At 44.0% G+C, this 24,073-nt stretch overlaps 1 protein-coding gene across 2 annotated transcripts in view; it reads right to left on the bottom strand.

The window, feature by feature from the left end:
• LOC146071165 (nuclear receptor ROR-beta-like) overlaps positions 1–24,073 on the bottom strand; it is a 73,085-nt gene that overhangs the window by 15,456 nt on the left and 33,556 nt on the right. The window contains exons 2-3 of one of the 2 annotated variants that reach the window (XM_083179427.1): positions 4,025–4,110; positions 142–268 (exon numbers count right to left, since the gene is read on the bottom strand). In XM_083179427.1, the coding sequence (XP_083035553.1) occupies positions 142–268; positions 4,025–4,110 (213 nt within the window). Of the gene's footprint in view, positions 1–126; positions 269–4,024; positions 4,111–24,073 lie in introns of both variants that reach the window. The other variant, XM_083179426.1, reaches the window with a different exon arrangement.

Below are 24,073 nucleotides of genomic sequence, written 5' to 3' on the forward strand. Positions count from 1 at the left end.
TTTCAGAACTTGCTACCTCTCAGGAAAAATAACCAGAACAGCAACCATTTTTTCTTTCATCATCTCAGCCATCACTATTAAATATCTGCAGAAATTGTAGTCTACTTTGTTCTATGTCCTACTCACCATCTCGGGACATACCAAGTTCCAGGCACTTCTGAAGCCGGCAGTGCTGGCAACGATTGCGGTTAGTACGATCTATTAGACAGTTACGCTGTCGGGAGCATGAATAGCTGACATTATTCTGCTGGCTCCTTCGGAAGAAACCCTAGGAAGAGAGTCAACCGGTGATCAGATGTATTGAGATATAATATACAGTCCAAAGGAAATCCAGAGTCATTAAATAAACTAACTTTGGAATGCTGTTTTCAGATAACTTACAGTTTAATCTAGAAGTGTAAATTTGGTAGACTGGAAATAAATTCTATAATAGTTTTCCGCATTGTGTTCAGTCATTAAGGTTACAGACTTGTGAAGCTATCTTTCAGGAATTCACCTCTATATGGCATTAGCACAGTATACAGGCTTGCCACATAGCGGTTATATCCTTGTTGGGCTCCTTTAGAAGACCCGAGTATCCAGTCACAATGCTGGTATACAGTGTTGAGTTACCAAACCGGCAGAGTAAGCACCAGCCCATGAGCCCCGCACATTTTAGTGGCACGAGGAGAACAGATCAAGTAATGATATTGATTTGATCTTGAAAGAACCACAGAAAAAAATCAACTCAAAGAAATTAATCTTTACATTAAAGAAAAGTCTGTATTAATGTAATGTACCCATTAACATCTTAAAATACATAAACCATAGACATTGATTTCACATTACAGTCAAGATCGTAGACTGTTGGTTGGTAAAATGAAAATGTATTAAGAGGCCCCCAGATTTTTGTGCGGGGGGGGGGGGGGGGGGGAGAGATATCAACTACCTATGGCCTTCCACATGGTTTAATATGGCACTGCTGGTATAGTAACTGATGTTCAATAACGGACCCTTCTAATTTCCAAACAAACTCTTTCAATATAGTGAACAACTAAAGATTGGTAACATGTTCAAATCAACGTTAAACCTTTAAACGTCAGCTGGGAAAGCACACAACTTGCTTGGTAGAGAAGCTGGTTGTAGGTGTTTAAAGAACAGGTTCAGGTAGCAGGAGCTAAGCACACTGAAGGATTCTGGGCCTGATTGAAAGATTGATGCATGCATCAAGATCCGCTGCGTACAGCACACAATGAAGATGATTTAGCAAATTGATTTACAGGAAGTGACAATTTGGTTGTGTTAGCAGGGAGTGGTTCTAAAAATGCAAGTGTCTCAATCATTTTCAGGGCATGTATCTTCGGGCTCGTTGGCTCACTGCGCTCGCCACATTATATAAAATCAACTCCGCGCCGACGTGGATAGTGGGGGTATGAAAAGGTCGAAGGATGCGTACCGCCGCCCCTCGCGGGCTCACCATGCTTCGGGTTGGCGTTGATCGTGGGGGTGGCGTTGGGGGTGCTTTTAACATAGTAAGCACCCATTACGGTGCTTATACAATTAATTATCTTATAGGGGGCACATTTAACATTGAAAACACCCATTAGGGTGCTTATACAATTTTAAATCGTATACCATTGTATATGGCATACAATGCGATGGTATACAATTTAAAACTGTATAACATCGGCAGCCATTGCGTAACAGCGCATCGCATCGCATACCATCGTATGACTTATGGTCTGCGATACGATGGGCGCCATCCTAGGAAACAAGTACCGGTATTAAATAATAACTGCCAAATTTATATTTTATTTATAAAATGTAATATATTTTTATTTGGAATTTATATTTGAGTAAATTCAATAAAAATACATAAAAATATATTCAAATAAAATATTTCCCCCATTAAAAATGAAATGGGATACTTCTTTTTGGTAGTTTTTCAAATGGAAATGACAAGTGAACAAAAAAACTACTGATTTTAGTTCTACCATCTGATTCCACAACCAATCAAACCAGTATATTAAGTAGCTCCTCACAGGTGATGCCAATCATACATTACCAGGGAAGTCAAGGAACATAGTTTTGTACAAAATAAATGCAAATATGAAAATAAAGGTTACAAGGGCTGTGGTGCCGCCTTTATTAGGAAAGGGGGAGACATCCTAATGGTAGTACAAACAGTACATGTTGTGACCATATAGCAACAGATGTGATGCCATTTGTACACCTAAAAACTCTAAGCTAGGGAGGCCAATCCCGGGATCGGCGGGATCCCCGGGATTTGGCCCCAAAATGTCCAGAATTTCAATCCCGGGATTGGAGTATCCAATCCCGGGATTAGACTGCGCATGCGCAGTCTAATGCCAGGCAATGTCTGAGCAGCCGCTCAGACGCTGCCCAGCTGTTCCTGTCCCGGTGTGTGGCCTGCACAGCGTGATTCGGTCATAGGTCACGCTGCGCAGGCCGCAGCGTGGCATCACCAGCACAGGCGCTCGCCGGCGGGCCTATACCAGCCTCACGCGTCATACCCAACGTGCCTCCCAGCCGCCTGCGTCATTCCCGATGCCTGACCCCGCACCTCTGCCGCCTGCCCCCCTCCACAGCTCCCAAAAAGTAAGTTATGTGGGGGGTACAGCGGCAATTTTCTTTTAGGGATGCCAATCCCGGGAATCCCAGGATTGAGCATTTTTCAATCCCGATTCCCGGGATTGAAAAAATGCCCTGGGATTGGCATCCCTACTCTAGGCTTCTGCAAATACAATGAGCTGAAGCAAAGACCATGCACGGATAACACAAAGTACAACATAACACACTGCAAATCCTGCTTCAGGCTACTTCTCAGCCACAGCCCACATTTACATTCTCGTCTCAAATCTGCCTCTCCATTTGTCATATGTACGAGTGCCTTATATGTGACCTTCCAATGTCTCAATGGGCTTGTCTACCTTTTGGCGCTTGGGGGACAAAAAAGACATTGAAATACAGGCCAAATGCCAAACCCTTTGAGTGCCAACATCTCTGTGAGAGATGTTCAAAATATCCGCCAAAAATGCCAGCACTGATCACATTTGTTATATAAATGCAAATAAATGATGTTGTGTAAAAAAATATTTGTATTTCCTATATATGGTAAACATTAGAGGTCATTATGATGAATACAAATGTTTACTTGGCAATTTTCATACCTTGGCACTCAAAGGGTTGATGGAGTTTGAAAATAAAATGTACAGTACATAAAATTAAGTGTGTGGATTGTATTGTCGACCCAACTTAGGTCGACAGGCAACTAGGTCGACAGGGTTCTAGATCAACATGGGTGAAGGTTAACAGGTGTCTAGGTCAACATGGGACAATTTCGACATGGGTTTAGGTCAACAAATGCATTAGGTCGACATGGCTTAGGTTGACAGGTTGCAGGGTCTACATGTTTTTTTCACTGTTTTTTTACCCGAATGTCGACACCGTCGACATGGACACAGTTGGAAGTCAACTGCAGCCCCTTGTTTCTCTCGCGATGCTTTGTGAACTATTTTATTCTCCCATCACGCCCTAGTGGATGATAGGGCATGAAATACCGCCTGTCGGCACATGTCGGCTCAAAAACAGTGAAAAAACCCATGTCAACCTCGCGATCTGTCGACCTAACCCATGTCGACCTAACACATTTGTCGACCATGTCCCATGTCTACCTAGACACCTATCGACCTTCATCCATGTCGACTTAGAACCATGTAGACCTTGTTGCCCAACCCAACGGTGTCGACCTAATGACTGTCGACCTATGTTGGTTCGACAATACGACCGTATCCCAAAATGAAAACGGCAGTACTCTCTACCTCAACCCTTTGATCATATTTAATTTTTCCCTAGACATGCGACTGACAAATTAAAAATATATACACTCATTTATATCCACAGAATTGATATAACTGAAAGAACCATCATAACACATTACACTCAGAGTTAAAAATCCAGACTAGTTTACAGTCATGCTTTGTTTCATTGTTTACAGGTGTAAACACAGATAGAGGATACCTACCTTACAGCCTTCACAGGTAATAACACCATAGTGTATTCCAGATGACTTGTCTCCACATATTTTACAAGGGATAACTTCTATCTGTGCTGTAGATCAAAATAAAGGCTTTATTTTAATAATGCATTTAAGACTGAGCAAAATGTATAAAAATAACTTATATATACTCTGAGGATCCTTTTCAAAAATTCTATATTTTAAAGCAATAAGCTGCAAACCAACATTTTGGGGCTACAATGCCCCTTTGTCAAGGTGAAAATAAATAAATAAATAAAGAGAGAAATAAAGCTTTAACTAAAATGAACGAAAGAGGTAAATGGGATAACTGTGTAGTTAGGGTCCACTTGTATATGTCATTTTAATTTTTTTCTGAAACCCTAGCAGAGCATGTTTTCCTAGTTTCCTCAAGAATCACAAATCATATTAATTCCCAACTGTTTTAGTGAAAACTAAAGAGCAGAATTGAGAAACACTGTAATAGGACATGTACAGTATGTCCGCCTGTCCCTAAAGCTGGATACACACCTGAAGATTTAATATTAACAGTTCTTTATATAGCGCACACATATTCCGCAGCGCTTTACAGAGAATATTTGAACATTTACATCAGTCTCTGCCCCAGTGGAGCTAACACTCTATGGGGCAGATCATCAGATGTATGATCAGACGATATGGGGGAGAAGGGTATCAGCGCACGTTATGTGCACTGATACCGATTCTCCCCCATGTATGACGGCGCCATATAAATGATAGCAGGCTGAATGTATGAACAGCAGCAGACTGGCGAAGCCCTATCTAAACAGCAGGGACAGCGCTGTCCCTGCTGTTAGCTGTGGGCTGCGCTGGGGATCTCGCGTGAGCAGCGAGATCCCACGCATGCCCAGTGCAGCCGGCCGGGGGACAGGAGACAGCGCATCAGTGTAAACTGATGCGCTATCTCCAGGAGGGGACATCGCTGAAGGGGGGAGTTAGCGATCCCCCGCTTCGGCAGACAAGATGTTAATACATCTTGTCGGCCTCCCCTCCTGCTTCGCCTCGTTAATGAGGCGAAGCAGAAAGTATTATAGCGGCGCGATCCATCTGCCTCTATATTCCCTACCACATACATACACTTTAATTTTAGGGTTAATTCTTTATTTTTTTTTATTTTTTTTTTGGGGGGGGGGGGGGGGGGGGGGAGCCAATTAACCTACCGGTATTTACATTGCCAGATATTTGTTCTCACCAGGTGAATTGCACAGAAAAATATGTAAGTGTGTACCCAGCCAAATGCTGTGACAAAAAGTTGCCATTGCCATTAACTAAATCACACATTTTTTAAATCATTAGATGGTTATAAGTAATAGCCACAATAACAATATACATCCAAATGAACCTTTATGGAAGTAGAGATTGGAAACCTGTGAATTGAAATATGGACCATTTATCTAGCCTTACAAAACAGTGTCAGCCAATTAGGAGATGGTAAACTGGAGACAAGTGGTGGTATATATATAGCTTAAAAACAACAAGACTTTCTGGGACTATAAATGGGTGATATTGTATGTAACTGCTAAACAGTGATACAAAATCAAGGTCACTGTGTTCTGAACAATGAGTGAATCAGTGAAGTGCTTATCCAGGATGTGCTGTAAGACCCAGTTTCTGAGATACTCATTAGGTACAACAAATTCTAAAAATATCATTAAAGGACAAGTGTTAGTATTACACAGTACATAATCAGTTAGGAGACCCAGTTTTCCTTCATATAACAAATGTACTCCTGTAAAACACCATAACAGTGGATTACAACTTCCATGGATGCTAATGCTATGGTAAATTTTTTGTGCTTGATTACCAACACTGTTGAACTGACAATTACATTTTTGAGCTATAATACACATCTCTTAAATCTATTTATTACTGTATATTTAAAAATCTTCCCTATCTGCAGTGTAACATAGTTTTGCTCAGATGTAAGGTTACTCCTTTTGTATAGCTTTGCTCCCTTTATACCAGGATTCCTACTTTTAAAAAGTCTCCTCTCTGGGAGAAGCCTGGAAAGCAGGTATAGAGGAGGCTTGCCCACCTTTCCAGGGGGTGGGAGGTGGACCCTCCTGGCCATTCCAGGAAGGTGGGTAATCCCGCTTTATTTATACCTTTTTTCACACCACACCTCAAACCCGAGTTATTGTATATGTGCAGTGTTAAGGCAATTACACCCAGAATATAAGAAGGCTTAAATCTGGGTTGCCCTGTGTATAATGGGAGACCTGGGTTTAACAAGAATGTCCGGACCCGGCAGTTGCGATGTGAAAGCAGTAATAACACAGTAGGTAGAGTACCATACCCTCCAGCATGACCCATTCCATTAGGTACAAAATGTTCTGTTCCTTGACTTCCTTGCCAGTGAGCCTGCAGCACAGTCCAATATTCAAAAAGGGAAGCCACACCAACTGCCACCCCAAACATCATTGTCCTGAACTCACTGACAGTTGATGTGACACCCCCCCCCCCCTCCTCTTTGAATTTTGGACTGTGCTGGAGCCACACCTCTGTAACTGCCTATTGGCGTAACTATAAAATCTGCTCCCCCAAGCCAAAAAAGTTTCCTGTGCCCCTCCATTAGCATTCTAGTGAAATTGGGCCCCACCAATAGATTTTTTTAAAATAAAGAATGCACACATTTCAAAAAAGTATGTGCGACCTCGCTTCAAGGGTTAATGCCCTTTAGAAAAATGCCACACACTGTTATGTCCATTAACAATGTGTCACCCATCTTAATTGCCCTTAAACATTATGCCACACACAGTAATGTCCATTACACATTATGCCACTTATCGCAATGACCATTACATAATATTTGACACACCGCAATGCCCATTAAACATTATGCCACATACCGCAATGCCCATTACACAATATGCCACACACCACAATGACCATTACATATGCCAACCACCGCAATGCCTATTACACAATATGTGACACTCCATAATGCCCATTACACATGGGACACAAACCGTAACGCCACTTACACATTACGCCACACACTGTAATATCCCTTACACCAGGGGTGGCCAAACCGGTCCTCGAGATCCCCCTATATATATGTGTGTGTGTGTATATATATATATATATATATATATATATATATACACACATACATACATACACACACACACACACACACACACACACACACACACACACACTATATATATATATATATATATATATATATATATACACACACATATATTATATATATATATATATATATATATATATATATATACACACACACATACATACATACATACATATATATATATATATATATATATATATACACATATATACTCTCCCCTCTCTCTGTGATGGCCCTGGTGCCCCTCAAAACGATGGATAGTGGGTGAAGAAAAGATGTCACTCTGAGGACTTTTCAATGTAGGAAACCCCTGTATTTACACAGCAAATGAATAGGCTAATGTTATTTATATATATATATATATATATATATATATATATATATATATATATATACATATAACATCTCCATAATTAAAGTAAGCCTTCCGCTATTAACTAGCATTCAGAGAGGCAAAGGGAGGGAAGGGCAGGGGGAGTCGGACAGGCTGTAAAACTGTTAACTTACATTGTTCAAGTCACGGCACTGCACTGCTGTACCGCACGCCCCAATTCTAACCCTCAGGACAGCTGCTGTGCTGCCTGCCGGGGAGTCGGGGACCAGGGAGGAGGACAGACGGAGCCGTGAGCCATTGGAGGAACTGCCCGCGGCGCAGCAGCCCACCCGTGGCCATCTTGTTTTCTGGCAAAATGCCAGTTCGCCGCAGCTGACAGGTGCCCGCAGCCCACCAGCTGACAGGCGCCCACCACATCGCTGCTCCTCCAAGCCACCGCGGGGGCTGCCTCACGGTGGCTACGCCACTGTAACTGCCACTGTCAGAGAAGTCCAGGAACAGATCATTTTGTACCTAATGGAATGGGTCATGTTGGAGGGTATGGGGTACCCATTTAGGAGGGGCGTATCTACATTCAAAATGGTAAATTGCAGTATAAAAATAAAGCTGTCCAGCATCTGTATGCTACATATGCACAAGCAGCCAATATATACCCTGCATAACAGAAAAAATACAGTTCTATTAACAGCATAGGTGTGCCAGGGGTGCCCCTCCTATTGACCTGCACCCCCTGCACGATTTTACAGGGGGATAAGCCGTGCAACTGCATGGGGTGCTGCACGGCTTGTCCCCGCTGTTGCACGGCAGATGACATGGCTCTTACAGAGCCTGTCACTGTCTGGTGTCAATAGTACAATAGAAAGTTTGCACCAGGCCAAACTGCCCATATATCTGTTGTTCAGGAAACCAGGAATATGTTTCATTATGATGCCACTAGATGGCAGCATTTCACTACTATACAACAAAACTAATTTTCCAACTAGCAGTGGAAAACTAGCACAAACACTCAGCCTACAGTTGTGCAAATGAAACTATTTCTTTAATGGAAGAGCATAGATCTGTGGACCAAGATGGAAGCGATTATAAGGGTACAGAAATTTGGCCTTGCTGATGGGGAAAACTTGGGAGAACTTATGGCATTGCCTACTAAGTGCTGATTTAATGCACAAGTGCACCAATTTTCCACTGAAGTGAGAAACAAAAAAAAAAAAGATTGGATTTGGGCAGTAAGAATGATTTAAATGTCAAATGCTATGCTGATATGCAAGCAAACAGCCAATGTTTTTCTTCACTTGCATCCTGATTGTTACTGAATGGACAAGCAGCACAAATTTGGATATAAAAGGATTTGTTGAATTCATGGGCATACCTGGGAGTTAACAGGGGATGGGGTTTGGGGGAAGGAGAGGTAAGGCAGGCATGGATACTCACATGACTCAGATGCAGAAATGGCTCCTGCCATAGAGCTGTTGCAAGGTTTGATGCATTACCATAAGATGTAGCTGCGACTTTGGCAAAAGAGACAGCTGTGTCTGCATGCAACTCTTAACCAGGCTAAAAAAGGTGTCTGAGATTACATTTACAGATAAGTTTCCTGCTTTTCTCCACACTAAAGCCTTCAGTTCTCCGGGAATTCAGAGCCCGTCCCTATTTGTATAATGGGATGTACTGTACACCATTAATTTGAACATCCATGGTAACTTATTTTCTTTTTCTTTTTTTCAAAACAAAAACTATTTTAGGTACTTGTGTAGTTTCACAGCAGCAAACTACGGGAGCGCTGCCGATGCGCGCTCCCGTGTGAGCGCAAAACGGCAGCCAGATAGAGAGGGCAGCCAAGACTATATAGTGCAGATCTGCACTATATAGTCTAAATTGTGCCCCTCCATGCATGCCATGCAATGCGAGTCCCGATGTGATCTGATCAAAACGGGACTCGCATAGCACGGCATATCCTGCCGTGTGTACACACCATAAGACACAGAAAGTACATAAATGTATACTCAAAACACAGTGTGTACAAATTAAGACATAATAATTAAGCAGTTTGTGCAATCAAAGAAAATAACATAGATTTAGTATAGAAGAATAACCTGGGGAGGAAAAAAGAAAAAGAGATGGAGGGATGGGGGATAACTGTACAGCGATCCATATTTTCAGTAGTAAACTGAATGGGCAATGTAAGCCAATTATACAACATGCATCGTTATGAGGTGTTCAACTGCCTATATAAATACCAGGTCATAGTTTCAAAGACTTTAAATATTTTTGAAGAGACAAGTGATTCAATGTGCGCTCCCCATTTTCTTCATTCCAAAACAGGCAATACAGCTTGTATGTCGTAATATAGGGGCAGATGTATTAAGCCTGGAGAAGAGATAAACTGGAGATAAAGTGGAGATAACTTGGAAGAGATAACGCACCAGCCAATCAGCTGTGTTTGAAATATCACAGTTGGGATCTGATTGGCTGGTGCATTATCTCCTTCCACTTTATCTCCAGTTTATCTCTTCACGAGGCTTAATACATCTGCCCCATAGAGTGGTAAGTAAAAGTGACTTAACATTTCCCAAAAATGGAGCATTACGAGAGGTCCAATTACTTAGTATAAATTTCTTTGCCACGGTCACTATAATCATCAACAATGGGATCTTGGAATTGCGATTAGCACCAAGGTCCCAATTAACACAATTAGCACAAAATAAGGCCAGGGGATCACCAATAAGGCGCAAATGTAGGATGCGATTTATAAGAACATAATATTCCCCCAGAATCTTTTCATTTTCAGGCAAAGACAAAAGTTGCATGTGGATGCTTACATTTAAGACATGTACCCGTTTCAACTGGGACCATGTGGTGTCTGCGAGCTTGCAAAATATATACCCTATTGTCTGTAACACAGATGTGAAAAAAAGTACTTTATCCTGCCTTGCAGACTTTTTTCCTGTTATTATTATCATCATCATCCTTTATTTATACAGCGCCACAAGGGATTCGCAGTGCCCAAGTACAGAATACATAAATGAAACCACAGATATAGGGCCTTATTCTGGTTGGAGCGGCCGGGCCGTACGCGCACGTCCCGGGGTTTTTAATGATCTGCGCATGCGTACATTCGCTAATGCGCAGGCGCGAACACTCCACAACGCTCACGGACGGGTCTCTACGTGCGAAAAAACCTGTACGCGAGTGTACGGGCATTGGGGGCGGCATAGGGGCGTGATGAGGGGAGCGGCCGAAATAATGAGGGAAAATGGGCGTAAATATGGGCGTACACGGGGGTGTGCACCAAAAATGAGCGGTGCTACTACCGCACGATCGACTAAAGCACCGTTCATTTCGGACACAAAACAGGCGGCCGCCAACCGCCATCTCAAACCACCCCTACAGATACCGCATGCCAGCGTGCGCCTGGGTTAGCTAATTTACGCGGATTACTACCAAACACATACACCTGAATGTAATAACCAATGCTGCAGTCTATTAAGTCCAAACCATGATTTCACTACCTGCAAGCCACACACAGCACTCAAACACATTGGAAGCTAATCTTTCTATACTTCTCTACATTTAAAGGTTTGTTTAATTTAAGGTAAGAATCTTTGTAAGACCTGCTTATATATGCAAATGTAGGTATTTGTTAAACAGTTATACACATTCACTACGTGCTTTCAGAGACTTTACACAGTAGCACACTCAATCGACACAAGTCGACATGTGTCAACGTGTTCACTCTAATACAAACATAGGTTTTGTATTTATGATACAATAACATAAACCACATCTAACACCTACAAAGGATGTTTCAGCAATGTTTTAAGCCCATGGCCACTATTTTGCACATTAATTAATTCAATCAATTAATTAATTTTCATAATTATAGTTGAAAGGGAAGATATGCTGGTCCATATATGTGAAGGGTATGTCAGCGTACACGGACGTACGCTCACTCTCACGAGCGGTGCCATAAGCTGACTTTTCTATTGAAAACAATAGGGACCCGTCCGTGCAAGCTGGCGTACGCTCAGATAGCCGCAACAAGTCGGTGGGAAGACGGCTGAGAGACGTCCGTAAACGGTGGTGTACGCTCAATTGTACGCCAGTTGTCGGAGTGTAAGGGCTGGCCCGTCCGTGTACGTTGGCGTACGCACATTTGTACGCCACTCCCCTTCGACGTTGTTTCTGGCCGTACGTATGCGGCTGAGTTGTGGGTGGACTTAACCCCAACGGCCGCGTGCGGATAGCGTACGTTATTAGCGAACGTACGCACGTTTGGCCGCTCCAACCAGAATAAGGCCCATAGTCAGTAAGCTTCCCATGATGCCACAGCCTTTATGGGTTTGTTAGAAGACACCTTTTGAATTCTTGTGTTGTCACGAAAACACACCTACATTTTTAGGGACGGTTTCCCTGTAAGGGTTTGATTGCTTTTCTTGATTCTACATGTAATCTCTGCTGACTAAACTTAATTTTTTCCCTTGAGTCCTTTCAGTGACGTGGTTCTAGGCACTGGCATCTAGAATAGCCAGTTTCTCCGGCTGGCAGCCCTCTGGCATGCGGAAACATACAATGTGTACTAAATGCCATTAGCAAATGTGGTAGTTTGTCGACATTATCCATAACACCAAAGATATGTCAGAAATTGGTGTTTTGTGGGGGTTGCCAATGCCTTTTTTAATCTGGTTTTTAATTCTGTAAATAGATATTGTAATACAACAATAGATACAATGTATTCCTCAGCCATACAAACAAATGGCATTAACGTCTGTTTATTTTGCCAGTCTTCTTAATATTGATCTGTTTTTCTAAACCCAGTTCATCTATCCACATCACATCCTTTTATGTCTGTCATCCTTCATCACTTATCGCCTTCTCTTTCTTTTTCTGTATCTCCATTTCTGTTCTTCTATTCTTTCTCATTGATCTCTGCCCCCCATCCTGCGAGTGACTCACTTCTCTCTATCCCACGTCACATCTGCGCTCAGTACTGTGTGGGCTCCATTATGTAAGGGGCAGACTGGGGGGCACGATTAACCTCTTTCTTGCCTGAGCCACATTAATGTGTCCATGCACAATACAACAATATTTAAAGATTGCATAAATCCACATACACATGAATATAGCAGTAGTAGTATGAAGTAAATTCCTATTAATGCTGCAAGAATAGAAAATTGATGGTAGAGGTAGAATTATTCAGACTTAAGAGTTTTCAGGAAACATGCCAGATACTGCTGTGCTGGTAATTTATACATAAAAATATATCAAATAATTTGACGTCAGAAAAGACACAAAGGGCGAGATGCACTAAGCTTCTAAAGTGATAACATGGAGAGTGATAAACAGCCAGCCAATCAGCTGCTACCTGCCAAGTCACAGGCTGTGTTTGAAAAATGTCAGGCAGGAGCTGATTGGTTGGTTATCACTCTCCATGTTATCACTTTTGAAGCTTAGTGCATCTGGCCCAAAGTCATTATTCATCAAAAGGTAAAAGCTATTGTTGTTACAAAAAGTAGAAACAACACTTAGGGCAGGGGTGGCCAAACCGGTCCTCGAGATCTACCAACGGTCCACGTTTTCCAAACCACCTAGCTGGTACACAGCTATAGTCATTAATAACTGTCACATTTTAAAATATGCTGCATTCATTCCTACTATAGATCCACAGGTTGCCTGGAAAACATGCACCGTTGGTAGATCTTGAGGACAGGTTTGGCCACCCTTGACTTAGGGGGATGAAAGTTATATTTCACATGGGATGTTGCTATGGCAACCAATCAGAATCTACTTCTTATTTATTTAGCAAGTTCTAGAAGATAATAGGTAGTATCTAATTGGTTGCCCATAGCAACATCCCATCTGAAATAGAATGCCTATCTTAGTCCTTTAGGGTCAAATGTAACAGGGTCCGATTGTGAAAGAGTGGTCATTTTTCATTCGATTTTGCCAAAGGATACAGTACAGGATTTGGCACTGGGCAGCAAGCAAGGGAAAACATATCTTGTTTGGGAAGTAAATAGATAATTGTCATCCACTACTACCTGCAAGAATTGTAATATGTGTTTGTGTGTGACTGATGCCCAGTTGCATGCAATGTGGGTACTAAACACAGCAAAGATCTGTTATATGATGCAGCATGTAGGCGTAAATGCGTATATTTGACTAAAGTACCATTATACGCTATTAAGAATATCGGCACCACTAGAAATCATCAGCTTCGTGATGGTGACAATTTTGTTGTAGCTGTAAGAAAAAGAAAAAAAAATGTATACAAAATAAGTAAAATTAAACCCATCTACATTCCCCCGTATGTTTTTAATTCCTTCATTTCCATTCCTCAAAATTCATCTGGGCAGGAAAGAAACCTCGGGTTCGTTTCAAGATCTTACAGAGACAAAGTCGTAGGGGTGGTCAGGGCATACCCAATTTCAAACTCTATTATACCTAAGCACAGCTTGCCCAATGTATACTATGGAGCAATCACAGAAACTCTAGAATATGGGTCCGCCTGGAGGCCGAGTTCCTCGGCGACATGCACGAGGAATCCAGAGAAGATAGTAACCCTAGGGCCACTCTCTTCTCTGGATTCCTCGTGCACGTCGCCCCAAAAAATGTTTGTGATCACTTAGTTATTTCTCACACCTTAACACTCTGGGATTCAGCTAATCATAAATATAAATTATCCCTATCCGCAACACCAATCATATCCTTATTTAATTCTAGAGACTTCATGCCTGGTCTGAAACCACAAACCTTTCTATCTTGGTTTAAGGGGGGGAGTTACATATCTGAACAATTAACCCCTGATCTCTCATTCCTCCTTTTTTCTGATCTCTAAATATTCCTCCTGAACTAAATATTCCTACAAAACATTTCAATGCCTACAGATTAGAAACTTTCACAGCACTGTAGGCTCAGGCCTAACATCTTGCCCTTTAACACTATTTGAATCCCTATCTCCACAGCCTCCCACTGCTGGCCTCATCTCCTCCCTTTACTCAGAACTATCTCTTTCCTCTCAGCCTGCTCGTGACCCCTATGAACTAGCCTGGGAACAAGATTTAGGTGAGACCATTGACTCTGAGGATTGGGTCAAAATTAGATAGAAAACAGCTACTAGTTCCACCTGTGTTAGAATAAAAGAAAACGCTTATAAAATTCTCTACAGATGGTACTTAGGGGCAGATTTATTAGGCTCGGTGAAGTGATAAAGTGTCTGTTTTTTTATCACCGGCCAATCAGCTCCTAACTGTGAAGTTACAGGCTTGGTTTGAAAAATGAAAGGTAGGAGCTGATTGGCCGGTGATAAAAACAAGACACTTTATCACTTCATTGAGTGTAATAAATCTACCCCATTGTCCCCTCCAGATTAGCTACATTTTTCCCTGAGACCTCGGACAGATGCTGGCACGGTTGTGGACTAGAGGAAACGTTCTTACACATTTGGTGGAGCTGTCCCAAAATAACTAGTTTCTGGTCCGAAGTCAGAAATTTTATCTCCTCTCTCCTTCAACTCTTTCCCCTCTGATCCCAAGTTTTTTCTGTTATCACTACCAATACCTGTGGCTACACATCACCAGTATAGACCGATCAGCCCCTTCCACCCACCCTTGCCTCTGTCATATCCAGGGTCTGGACAGTTCATCGAATGGAATTTATTACAAGTATAATCAGACATTCTTCTCAATCCTTTGACAAAATTTGGGGTCCCTTTTTTGGGGGCATCTCCCTCTTCATCTAAAACTTTTCTTTCTCTCCTTCTTCTTTATCTGTTTTTCTCTTTTCCTTTCCTCGCTTTTTTCTCATCCCTTTTCTCTGAATTGTTATAGCCACACCATTCGCCTCCCCACCAAACCCCGTTACCCCAATGACCTCTAGTTCTTTTATTTGTGTTTTATTGTTTAGCAAAATTTATTCTTAAACCATGTCTTGTGGTGTCGCACACAACTTGTGGATGGTCATCTATAAAATGATAATGTATTCTCTCTCTTCATACTCTTGTTGGTTCGCTAATTATGTGCTTGAATACGCTTGGCCAACTTGAGAATGTTTCTGTACCAATTTGTCACCCCTGTTAAATACCATTGAAAAAAATGCCCTATAACTATGTTGCATACAATGTGGTTGGGAACAATCCTCCCAGTAATTTGTTGTGAGGGTGTTTTGTAATAAGTACCTTTTTCGGTACTTGTTTCCTAGAACAGCGCCCAGATTCTCAACGTACGCAATCGTAGGGAAATCGCATCGCATGGGCCATTTTAGTGCCGTGCGATGTGATACGATGCGATTTTTTAATGTCATTTATTCACTGGTCTGTGTGCCCCAGGGGATCGCATCGCACCTCCTGCAAAATCGCATGGCAACGCATGCAATTTTATAGGGTGTGCGATGCATTACTTTAGCTATACAATGATATGATTGTATGACAGTCAATGATGTTTTACGCATCCCCCCCCCCCCCACTATCCACGCCACCCAGAAGCGTGGCGAGCACAGCAAGGCCCGCGTGGGGCGGCGGAACGCGTCCTCTGACTTTTTCATACCCCCACTATCCACGTCGGCGTGGAGTGAGGAGACGCGGATAACTTTACATATATTCCACATCCCCTCGCGGGGCTCGCTGCGTTAGCCATGCTGCGCTCACCACACTATATAAAATCAACTCCACGCCGACGTGGATAGTGGGGGTATGAAAAAGTCAGAGGACGCATACCGCTGCACTCGCCACGCTTCGGGGTGGCGTGGATAGTGGGGGGTGTGTAAAACATCATTTTATGACATACAATAATATGACTGTATACCTAATATTACATTTAAAAAATCACATCGCATTGCACGGCACTACAATGGCCCATGCGATGCGATTTCCGTACACAGAATACCCCACTAAGCAAATAGGATTCTAGGAAACAAGTACCCCTTTTTCAATAGAAAACTTATTAAAAACACTATGTTCCAATGTGTATTACAGGTAAACTAGGTTTCAGCGTATACAAATAAGGGATGTGCACCGGAAACTTTTTGTGTTTTGGTTTTGGATCTGTATTGGTTTTGACAAAACCACCTTTCCGGGTTTTGGATCTGTATTTTTTTTTTTTAAACAAAAACATAAAAACTACAACTGATTATTTTTCTCAATAACATTAATTTACACTCATTTCCATTCTATTTTTGCAGATTTACACCTTGCAGCTCACAATATTGTTTTTAGCCCAAAAGGGCTGGATAACGAAGTTAAGAGACACAAATGGGTGGCACAAACATCTGGCCCATCTAGTAGTGGTCAGCCTGTTTCTATCGCACAGACTGCACACGTAAACCTTATCACCCTGAAAAAGCTGTGGGAAAGACAACAAAACATGCTCGTGCCTAGAAGAGCAACCTGCCAGCTTCTACCCTCTGGTCCATGACATACTCCACCATCATTGGACTTTTGTATCTGCCTATTTCCACCATACTATAGAGAGGAGAACATGGGTCTCAGCATCCACTCCATGGATCTTCCTCCAGCGGTCTACTGCTAACTATGCAAATATAGGAAACAGTGCTATTGTGAGGACATTTGGATAGTTGGGGTGACATTCTATGGGTTGTGATAAATAGACTTTTTGCGATTTTTTTCGCAAAAACGGCCGAAATCGCATTGTTTTCCATTTTCGCATATTTAATGAGCTCCAAAAATGTGAAAAAAGTGCGATTTTTGCCAACAAGTTGGACACACTGGAAATGCGATGGCTGCTTTTCGCAGCACATCGCATCCAGATGTTTTCACATGGAAAAGTATACAAATCGCATATTTAATGGTATGCGATTTGTATAAACTGTGTCTATAATTCGCCCAAAAATCAGACCAGGTTCCGATGGGCGAATTAGCCAGAACCCTGCACAGATCGCAATGTTCTGTGCAGGGTTCTGGTGTAAAAAAAACAAAAAACGTTAAAATAAAAAAAAAAACGATCGCGGGGTCCCCCGCCAGAGCATAACCAGCCACGGGCTCATTGAGCCGGTGCTGGTGACATAAAATCAGGGTCCCCGACAAATAGGGGTCCCCTTGATTTAATGAAACCAGCACCAGGCTCAAGGTCCGGCGCTGGTTCCCAAAATACGGGGGACAAAATGACTAGGGGTCCCCCGTATTTTAAGAACCAGCACCGGACCCAACCAGCCAGCAGGGTAATGCCACAGCCGGGGGGACACTTATTATATAAGGTCCCGCGGCCAAAGCATTATCCCCGTGGCTGGTCAGCATGGGCAGGGGTCCTGGGGAAGTGGGGACCCCCCCAATGAAGGGGTCCCCCCCTCCAGGACTTACCAGCCCATGCTGAAAGTCCGGGGCTGTCCCCGATGCCCCTGGGCGGTGGGCATCGGGCTGATGGATAGTGTAAAAAAAAGAAGATAAACTATTGTTTTCTACTGGCAAAACTATGAGTCCCAGCAAGCCTACCCCGCATGCTGGGACTTGGAGAACCACAAGTCCCAGCATGCGGGGCATTAAAGGGCCCGCTGGCACTTGTAGTTCTACAGTACAAAAAATAGTGAAATAAAACACACTGACACCCTGAAAAATAAAAGTTTAATACACACAAAACACACACACACTGATACTTACCTACCTTGAGCCCGTAGGTCGGTCCCTGGATCCTGGGTCCGGGCTCCGGGGCTCCAGGGCTGAAGAGTCCGGTTCCGGGGCCTTGGTCCTGGGGTTCCGGGGCTGGTCCTGGGGTTCCGGGGCTCCAGGGCTGAAGAGTCTGGTTCCGGGGCCTTGGTCCTGGTTCCGGGGCTGGTCCGGGGTCCAGGATCCGAAGAAGTCCACAGGGGTACCTGAGGAAGGAAATCCTACTCACCTGGTCCCCGGCGACGACATCGGCATCCTCTCCGGCAGATGCGCTGCTCCCGGCTGCTGTGGTACCCGCTCTCGGACTGAAGAGGCGCAGAGATGTTTCATCTTCCGCGCCTCTTCTCAGAATGATTCCATTGGCCGCCTAGCGGCCAATCAGGAGCCGAGAAAGTCGGCTCCTGATTGGCCGCTAGGCGGCCAATAGAATCATCCGGAGGAAAGGCGCGGAAGATGAAAATCTCTGCGCCTCTCCAGTCCGAGAGCGGGTACCACAGCAGCCGGGAGCAGCGCGTCTGCCGGAGAGGATGCCGATGTCGTCGCCGGGGACCAGGTGAGTAGGATTTCCTTCCTCAGGTACCCCTGTGGACTTCTTCGGATCCTGGACCCCGGACCAGCCCCGGAACCAGGACCTAGGCCCCGGAACCGGACTCTTCAGCCCTGGAGCCCCGGAACCCCAGGACCAGCCCCGGAACCAGGACCAAGGCCCCGGAACCGGACTCTTCAGCCCTGGGGCCCGGAGCCCGGACCCAGGGACCGACCTACGGGCTCAAGGTAGGTAAGTATCAGTGTGTGTGTGTTATGTGTGTATTAAACTTTTATTTTTCAGGGTGTCAGTGTGTTTTATTTCACTATTTTTTGTACTGTAGAACTACAAGTGCCAGCGGGCCCTTTAATGCCCCGCATGCTGGGACTTGTGGTTCTCCAAGTCCCAGCATGCAGGGTAGGCTTGCTGGGACTCATAGTTTGCCAGTAGAAAACAATAGTTTATCTTCTTTTTTTTACACTATCCATCAGCCCGATGCCCACCGCCCAGGGGCATCGGGGACAGCCCCGGACTTTCAGCATGGGCTGGTAAGTCCTGGAGGGGGGGGACCCCTTCATTGGGGGGTCCCCACTTCCCCAGGACCCCTGCCCATGCTGACCAGCCACGGGGATAATGCTTTGGCCGCGGGACCTTATATAATAAGTGTCCCCCGGCTGTGGCATTACCCTGCTGGCTGGTTGGGTCCGGTGCTGGTTCTTAAAATACGGGGGACCCCTAGTCATTTTGTCCCCCGTATTTTGGGAACCAGCGCCGGACCTTGAGCCTGGTGCTGGTTTCATTAAATCAAGGGGACCCCTATTTGTCGGGGACCCTGATTTTATGTCACCAGCACCGGCTCAATGAGCCCGGGGCTGGTTATGCTCTGGCGGGGGACCCCGCGCTCGTTTTTTTTTTTTTTTGCGCTTTCCTGCAAACGTGCGATTTTCAGGACTAAAGACATCGCACCACCTCGCACCTATTCGCACTATTTGGCCCGTTTTTCGCATCTCATTAAATATGCGAAAAACGGCCCAATCTTGCGATTTTAAAAAGGGCGAAGTGGTGCGATAAAAAAAAACGCGCATTTATCACATTCCATAGAATGTCACCCTTGATTACAAGAACCCCAGCATTCCTCCAGTGGTGAGATCACTCCAACTACATTTATCCTTTTCAGGTGGAACTTTGTGCAGAAGGACAGAAGGTACTTTTCTCATTATGAGAAGAGGAAAGAGGAAGAGGAACAGTGAGGAAAAAACAAGCTCCCAATTACACAAAGTGGCAAATAAAGGCTAAGGCTATGGCCTGTGTTTAGTCTTGCTCCAGGATTACGGACCAAATCTTCAGTTGACTGTCTTATCCGACATGTGTCCGGATTATACTTCAGTCTGTATTCACCAGCTAACTAGTTTATGTACACAGCATTATCAGACAGGCAGCAGCACCCCTGTACTGATAGGACAAAGGGACACCACCACTGGACCTATACGCATACCTCCCAACAGTCCCGATTTTATCGGGACAGTCCCGATTGTCAGGGCCTGTCCCGCTGTCCCACCCGCGGGCGGCAGTGTCCCGCGGTGTGGGGGGGCTGTTGGGAGTCCCCCCTGTCAGCTGCTAAGCAGCGGGGAATAAACGCTGTGCGCATGCGCACAGCGTCTATTCCCGCAGCCAGGGGGCTGGGGGCATGGCTAGAGGCTCACAGAGCCTCTGAGTCATGCCCCCATAGAGGCAAAATGGGGGCGTGGCCTCGCGGGGAGCCGCGAGTATAGGCCGCGCCCCAAATTAAGCCACGCCCCCCGAAAATTTCGCCGCGCGGCAGCAGCGTCCCGACTACTGAACATCCAAAGTTGGGAGGTATGCTATACGGCAGACTTATATGATAGCACAGGGCAACACAGCTGAATTTATACGGCAGCATCGCTGGACTGCTGCGACACCCCTGGAATTATACGGCACACATGGTAGCACCCCTGGAATTATACAGTACACAAGGCAGAACCCCAGGAATTATACATGACACATGGTGGCACCCCAAGAATTATATGGGAAACTTGGCAGCATCCCTGGATTGATAAGGCACATTTAGCAACACCCCTGGAATTATCCAGCACACTTTGCTCCGCCCCTGTGTTTATTTTTTTTAAGATTTAAATATTTTTTCTTTACTACTTTATTATTTTTTTAAATAACATGGCCCCTTAGTAGTTCCTCACTGCAGCCCCCATAGTAATCCCCATAGTATGTCCCCCATAGAAATCCCCGTAACTATTCTCCATAGCAGGTCCCCTCCTACCCTCCCTTCAGCTCCCCTTCACCGCAGCAGACAGCACGGACACATCCGTTCTGTCTGAAATCACAGAATGAAAATGGCATCGACTGCCGGAGCTTATATAGGGTCTGGGTCTCGCAAGATTCCGACAGTGGGATGATGACGTTCGGCCTCATTCTGGATGCGGAAAATGGCGAAGGAGCAAGCCTGCCTCAAATCAGGTTGTAACCAAACCCGCTCATCTCTACTTCAAACCAATAAGCCATATTAGGTCTTGCTGGTACTGTTTTAAACAGACCAAAAACCTGTATACTACAGTAACCAGTTCATACTCTAGTGTTTCAACACAGGGCATTTTTCTTGTGAGGGGAGGTGCAATATTTCTTGTGGTTCCAAATGACCTAGGGCAGTGGTTCTCAACACCAATCCTCAATTTCCCACAACAGGTCTAGTTTTGAGGATGTCTGTATGTGGAACCAGGGGGATAATTACTGGACAAATCCGGTGGGGACCACTGGGGATTTCCCCAGTATCCCTGTGGGCCAATTCGATCTTGGTCTACTCTGCTTTTATACTTATTTTTTTTACACCTTGCTCATTACCACATTGTTATGCTTATATTACAAACATAACATAACATATTAACATATGTATTTTACCTGCACTACAGTGCTCTTATCTTATGTCAATGCAACTTAATGTGAATACAAGAGTACTTGGCGTGTAATTTCATGTCCAATTTGTAAATATACTACATTGTATTACTCTTCTACTGTAGACCTACAGCTATTTACTTACACAATGACTTTACATACAATGTCAAATAGTTTTGTTCTTTTCGGTTTGGGGAGGGGGGGGGGGGGGCGGGACCTTATAAACATACTTCTGTAAATAAACAGGAGATATAGTATCACTGGAGTATTGTAGGTTGCATGCCCCTTTAAACAGGAATATAATAGAAGAGGTTGCAAAACTAGACAAAGTTTAATCTATGGAAGATTTTAATTGTATTGCATAACTTGGGGCACCAGATCAGCATGTTTAGCTGCCAGGTAAGTTAAAAGGAAACTACGCGTCTGACCGTAATAGAAAAAAATGTGAATGTGAATAACAAAGTTTTAGCATGGATTTGGTTTCCAAATTTAGCTGCTTCCGTTGACTTTACTGTGCATTTTGTGAAAGAGGAACAAAGGCCCTTATTTTGGTCTGTTCGCACAGGGGGCCGATAGTGGGATTATGCGCAGCTGCATTTCTGCGCATGTGTGTTTGCTGGGTGCACGCACTCAACATTACAGGCAGGGGGCGGCGGATGGTCATGCCCATGGAAATGCCCAGTGACGTGGGCACCGGGGCTGCCCATTTCCTTCCGAATGCCCACGCACATCTAAGGTTACCTGAGAGTAACCTTAGATGTGTGTGTGCCTTCCACAGTCAGCGACCATTGAATGATGTGTGTGTTTCCCCACAGCCTGCGAATGGATGTTTATGTAAAACATCCATTCGCAGCCAGTGCGATGTGTGAGAGGTGGTAAGAATACCGGCATTTGCAGAGCAGCGTCTGGTGGACTCGCAAGGCTGCGAATTCGAATCAACCAGAATAACCCCCAAAATCAAAATTATTGTTTTTTGTGAATCCCACTTCAATCTAAGGGATAGTGTTTAAAGTAATTTCAATAGTGGGGACTTTTGCATGGCTGATTATATAGCCCACTGAAGCATAGCTGCCTACCCTCCTGCATTCTGCAGGTGACTCCCTGAAATAACAGCAATCTCCCTTAGCAATTGCCTTCATTTCACTTAGCCAACATTACACTGGTACATTTTTTGGGGGAAAAGGGGAATGAGAGATAGATACATTTACATTGAATCATCAGCACCATTTCCCAGCACTTTAGCAAACACAGTATAGTAGCTATGTAAAAAAGTGTGTGTGAGAAAAAACACAGGAACCCTGGCGCTTCTTACTGAAGTCTTGCTGCCCGTTTATATCCAAAAATAGAGACTATTCCGAAAGGAGGAAATATCAACAACGCTGCACCCTCCAGCTGCACCTTCCGGCTGACAGATGGAATAGAAGGGAGACGCACCACAGGAAGTAGCAGGGCGGACATCTTGCTACACCCATGGAACGAAGAAATATATAATACATCATAACGTCTATTTGTATATTTATTTATATTTGGAACTGAATAACAAACGTATGACATTTAAAGTACCTGTAAATCCAGGCTTAAAAAAGGTTTTGTAATGAAATAGAAGTATAGTATTGTTGCAAACAGGAAGCGGAAGTGCCACCATCTTTGATCTGAAACCTCATAAATAGCAAGCTCACTAGCAAGTCCCCCATGCCTTGATAAAGAGATGTGGATCTCGAAACGCATTGGCAGTAGGACTTGCCATTTCATTTGATGCCCTTTTTCCTGCTGGAGGTTCCTTTTTTTGGCAGAAGAACCGTTTCCCTCCTGGGAGTAAGGTAGGACAGAGGTTCTTATTGTACAGAGTCTGTTTTACCGGTCTGCAGCACTGTACCCATGCCCTGCCTTCTCTGGGAGGAACGGAACTGCCCTTCCACCAGTTGATCAAATAATTTTTTTGGAACACGGTTTTATTATGTTTTATGTCAAAAATAAAAACCTTGAAACTGACATACTGGAAAAGAAACCTTTATAAGAGGGATCACACGAATACCATCGTGAGTATTGGTACGCATTTATACACACCTGAAGAAGAAATATTTTTTATGTGAAGGGATCGCAGACAGCACCTGTATACTGGGTTGGGATCATTTGGTCTATTGCATTATGGTAGAAAGTCATTAGGTCGAATCCATTAGGTCGACATGCTAAAAGGTCGACATGATTCTAGGTCGACATGGGAAAAGGTCGACATGATTCTAGGTCGAAAGGTCATTAGTTCGACAAGGTCATTAGTTCGACATTGTCTATGTCGACATTCACAAGGTCGACATGGGGTTTTTCACTGTTTTTTTACCTGAATGTCAACACAGTCGACATGGACACAGTTTAAAGTGCACTGCATCCCCTCGCATCGCTCGCTGCGCTCGCTATGCGTCGGGCACGGTGCCTCGCTACGCTCGGCACACTATTTTATTCTCCCACCACGCCCTAGTGGATGGTAGGGCATGAAATACCGCCTGTCGGCACATGTTGGCTCAAAA

The sequence above is a fragment of the Crinia signifera genome, chromosome 1 (assembly GCF_055691185.1).
Source record: "Crinia signifera chromosome 1, ASM5569118v1, whole genome shotgun sequence".
NCBI lineage: Eukaryota > Metazoa > Chordata > Amphibia > Anura > Myobatrachidae > Crinia > Crinia signifera.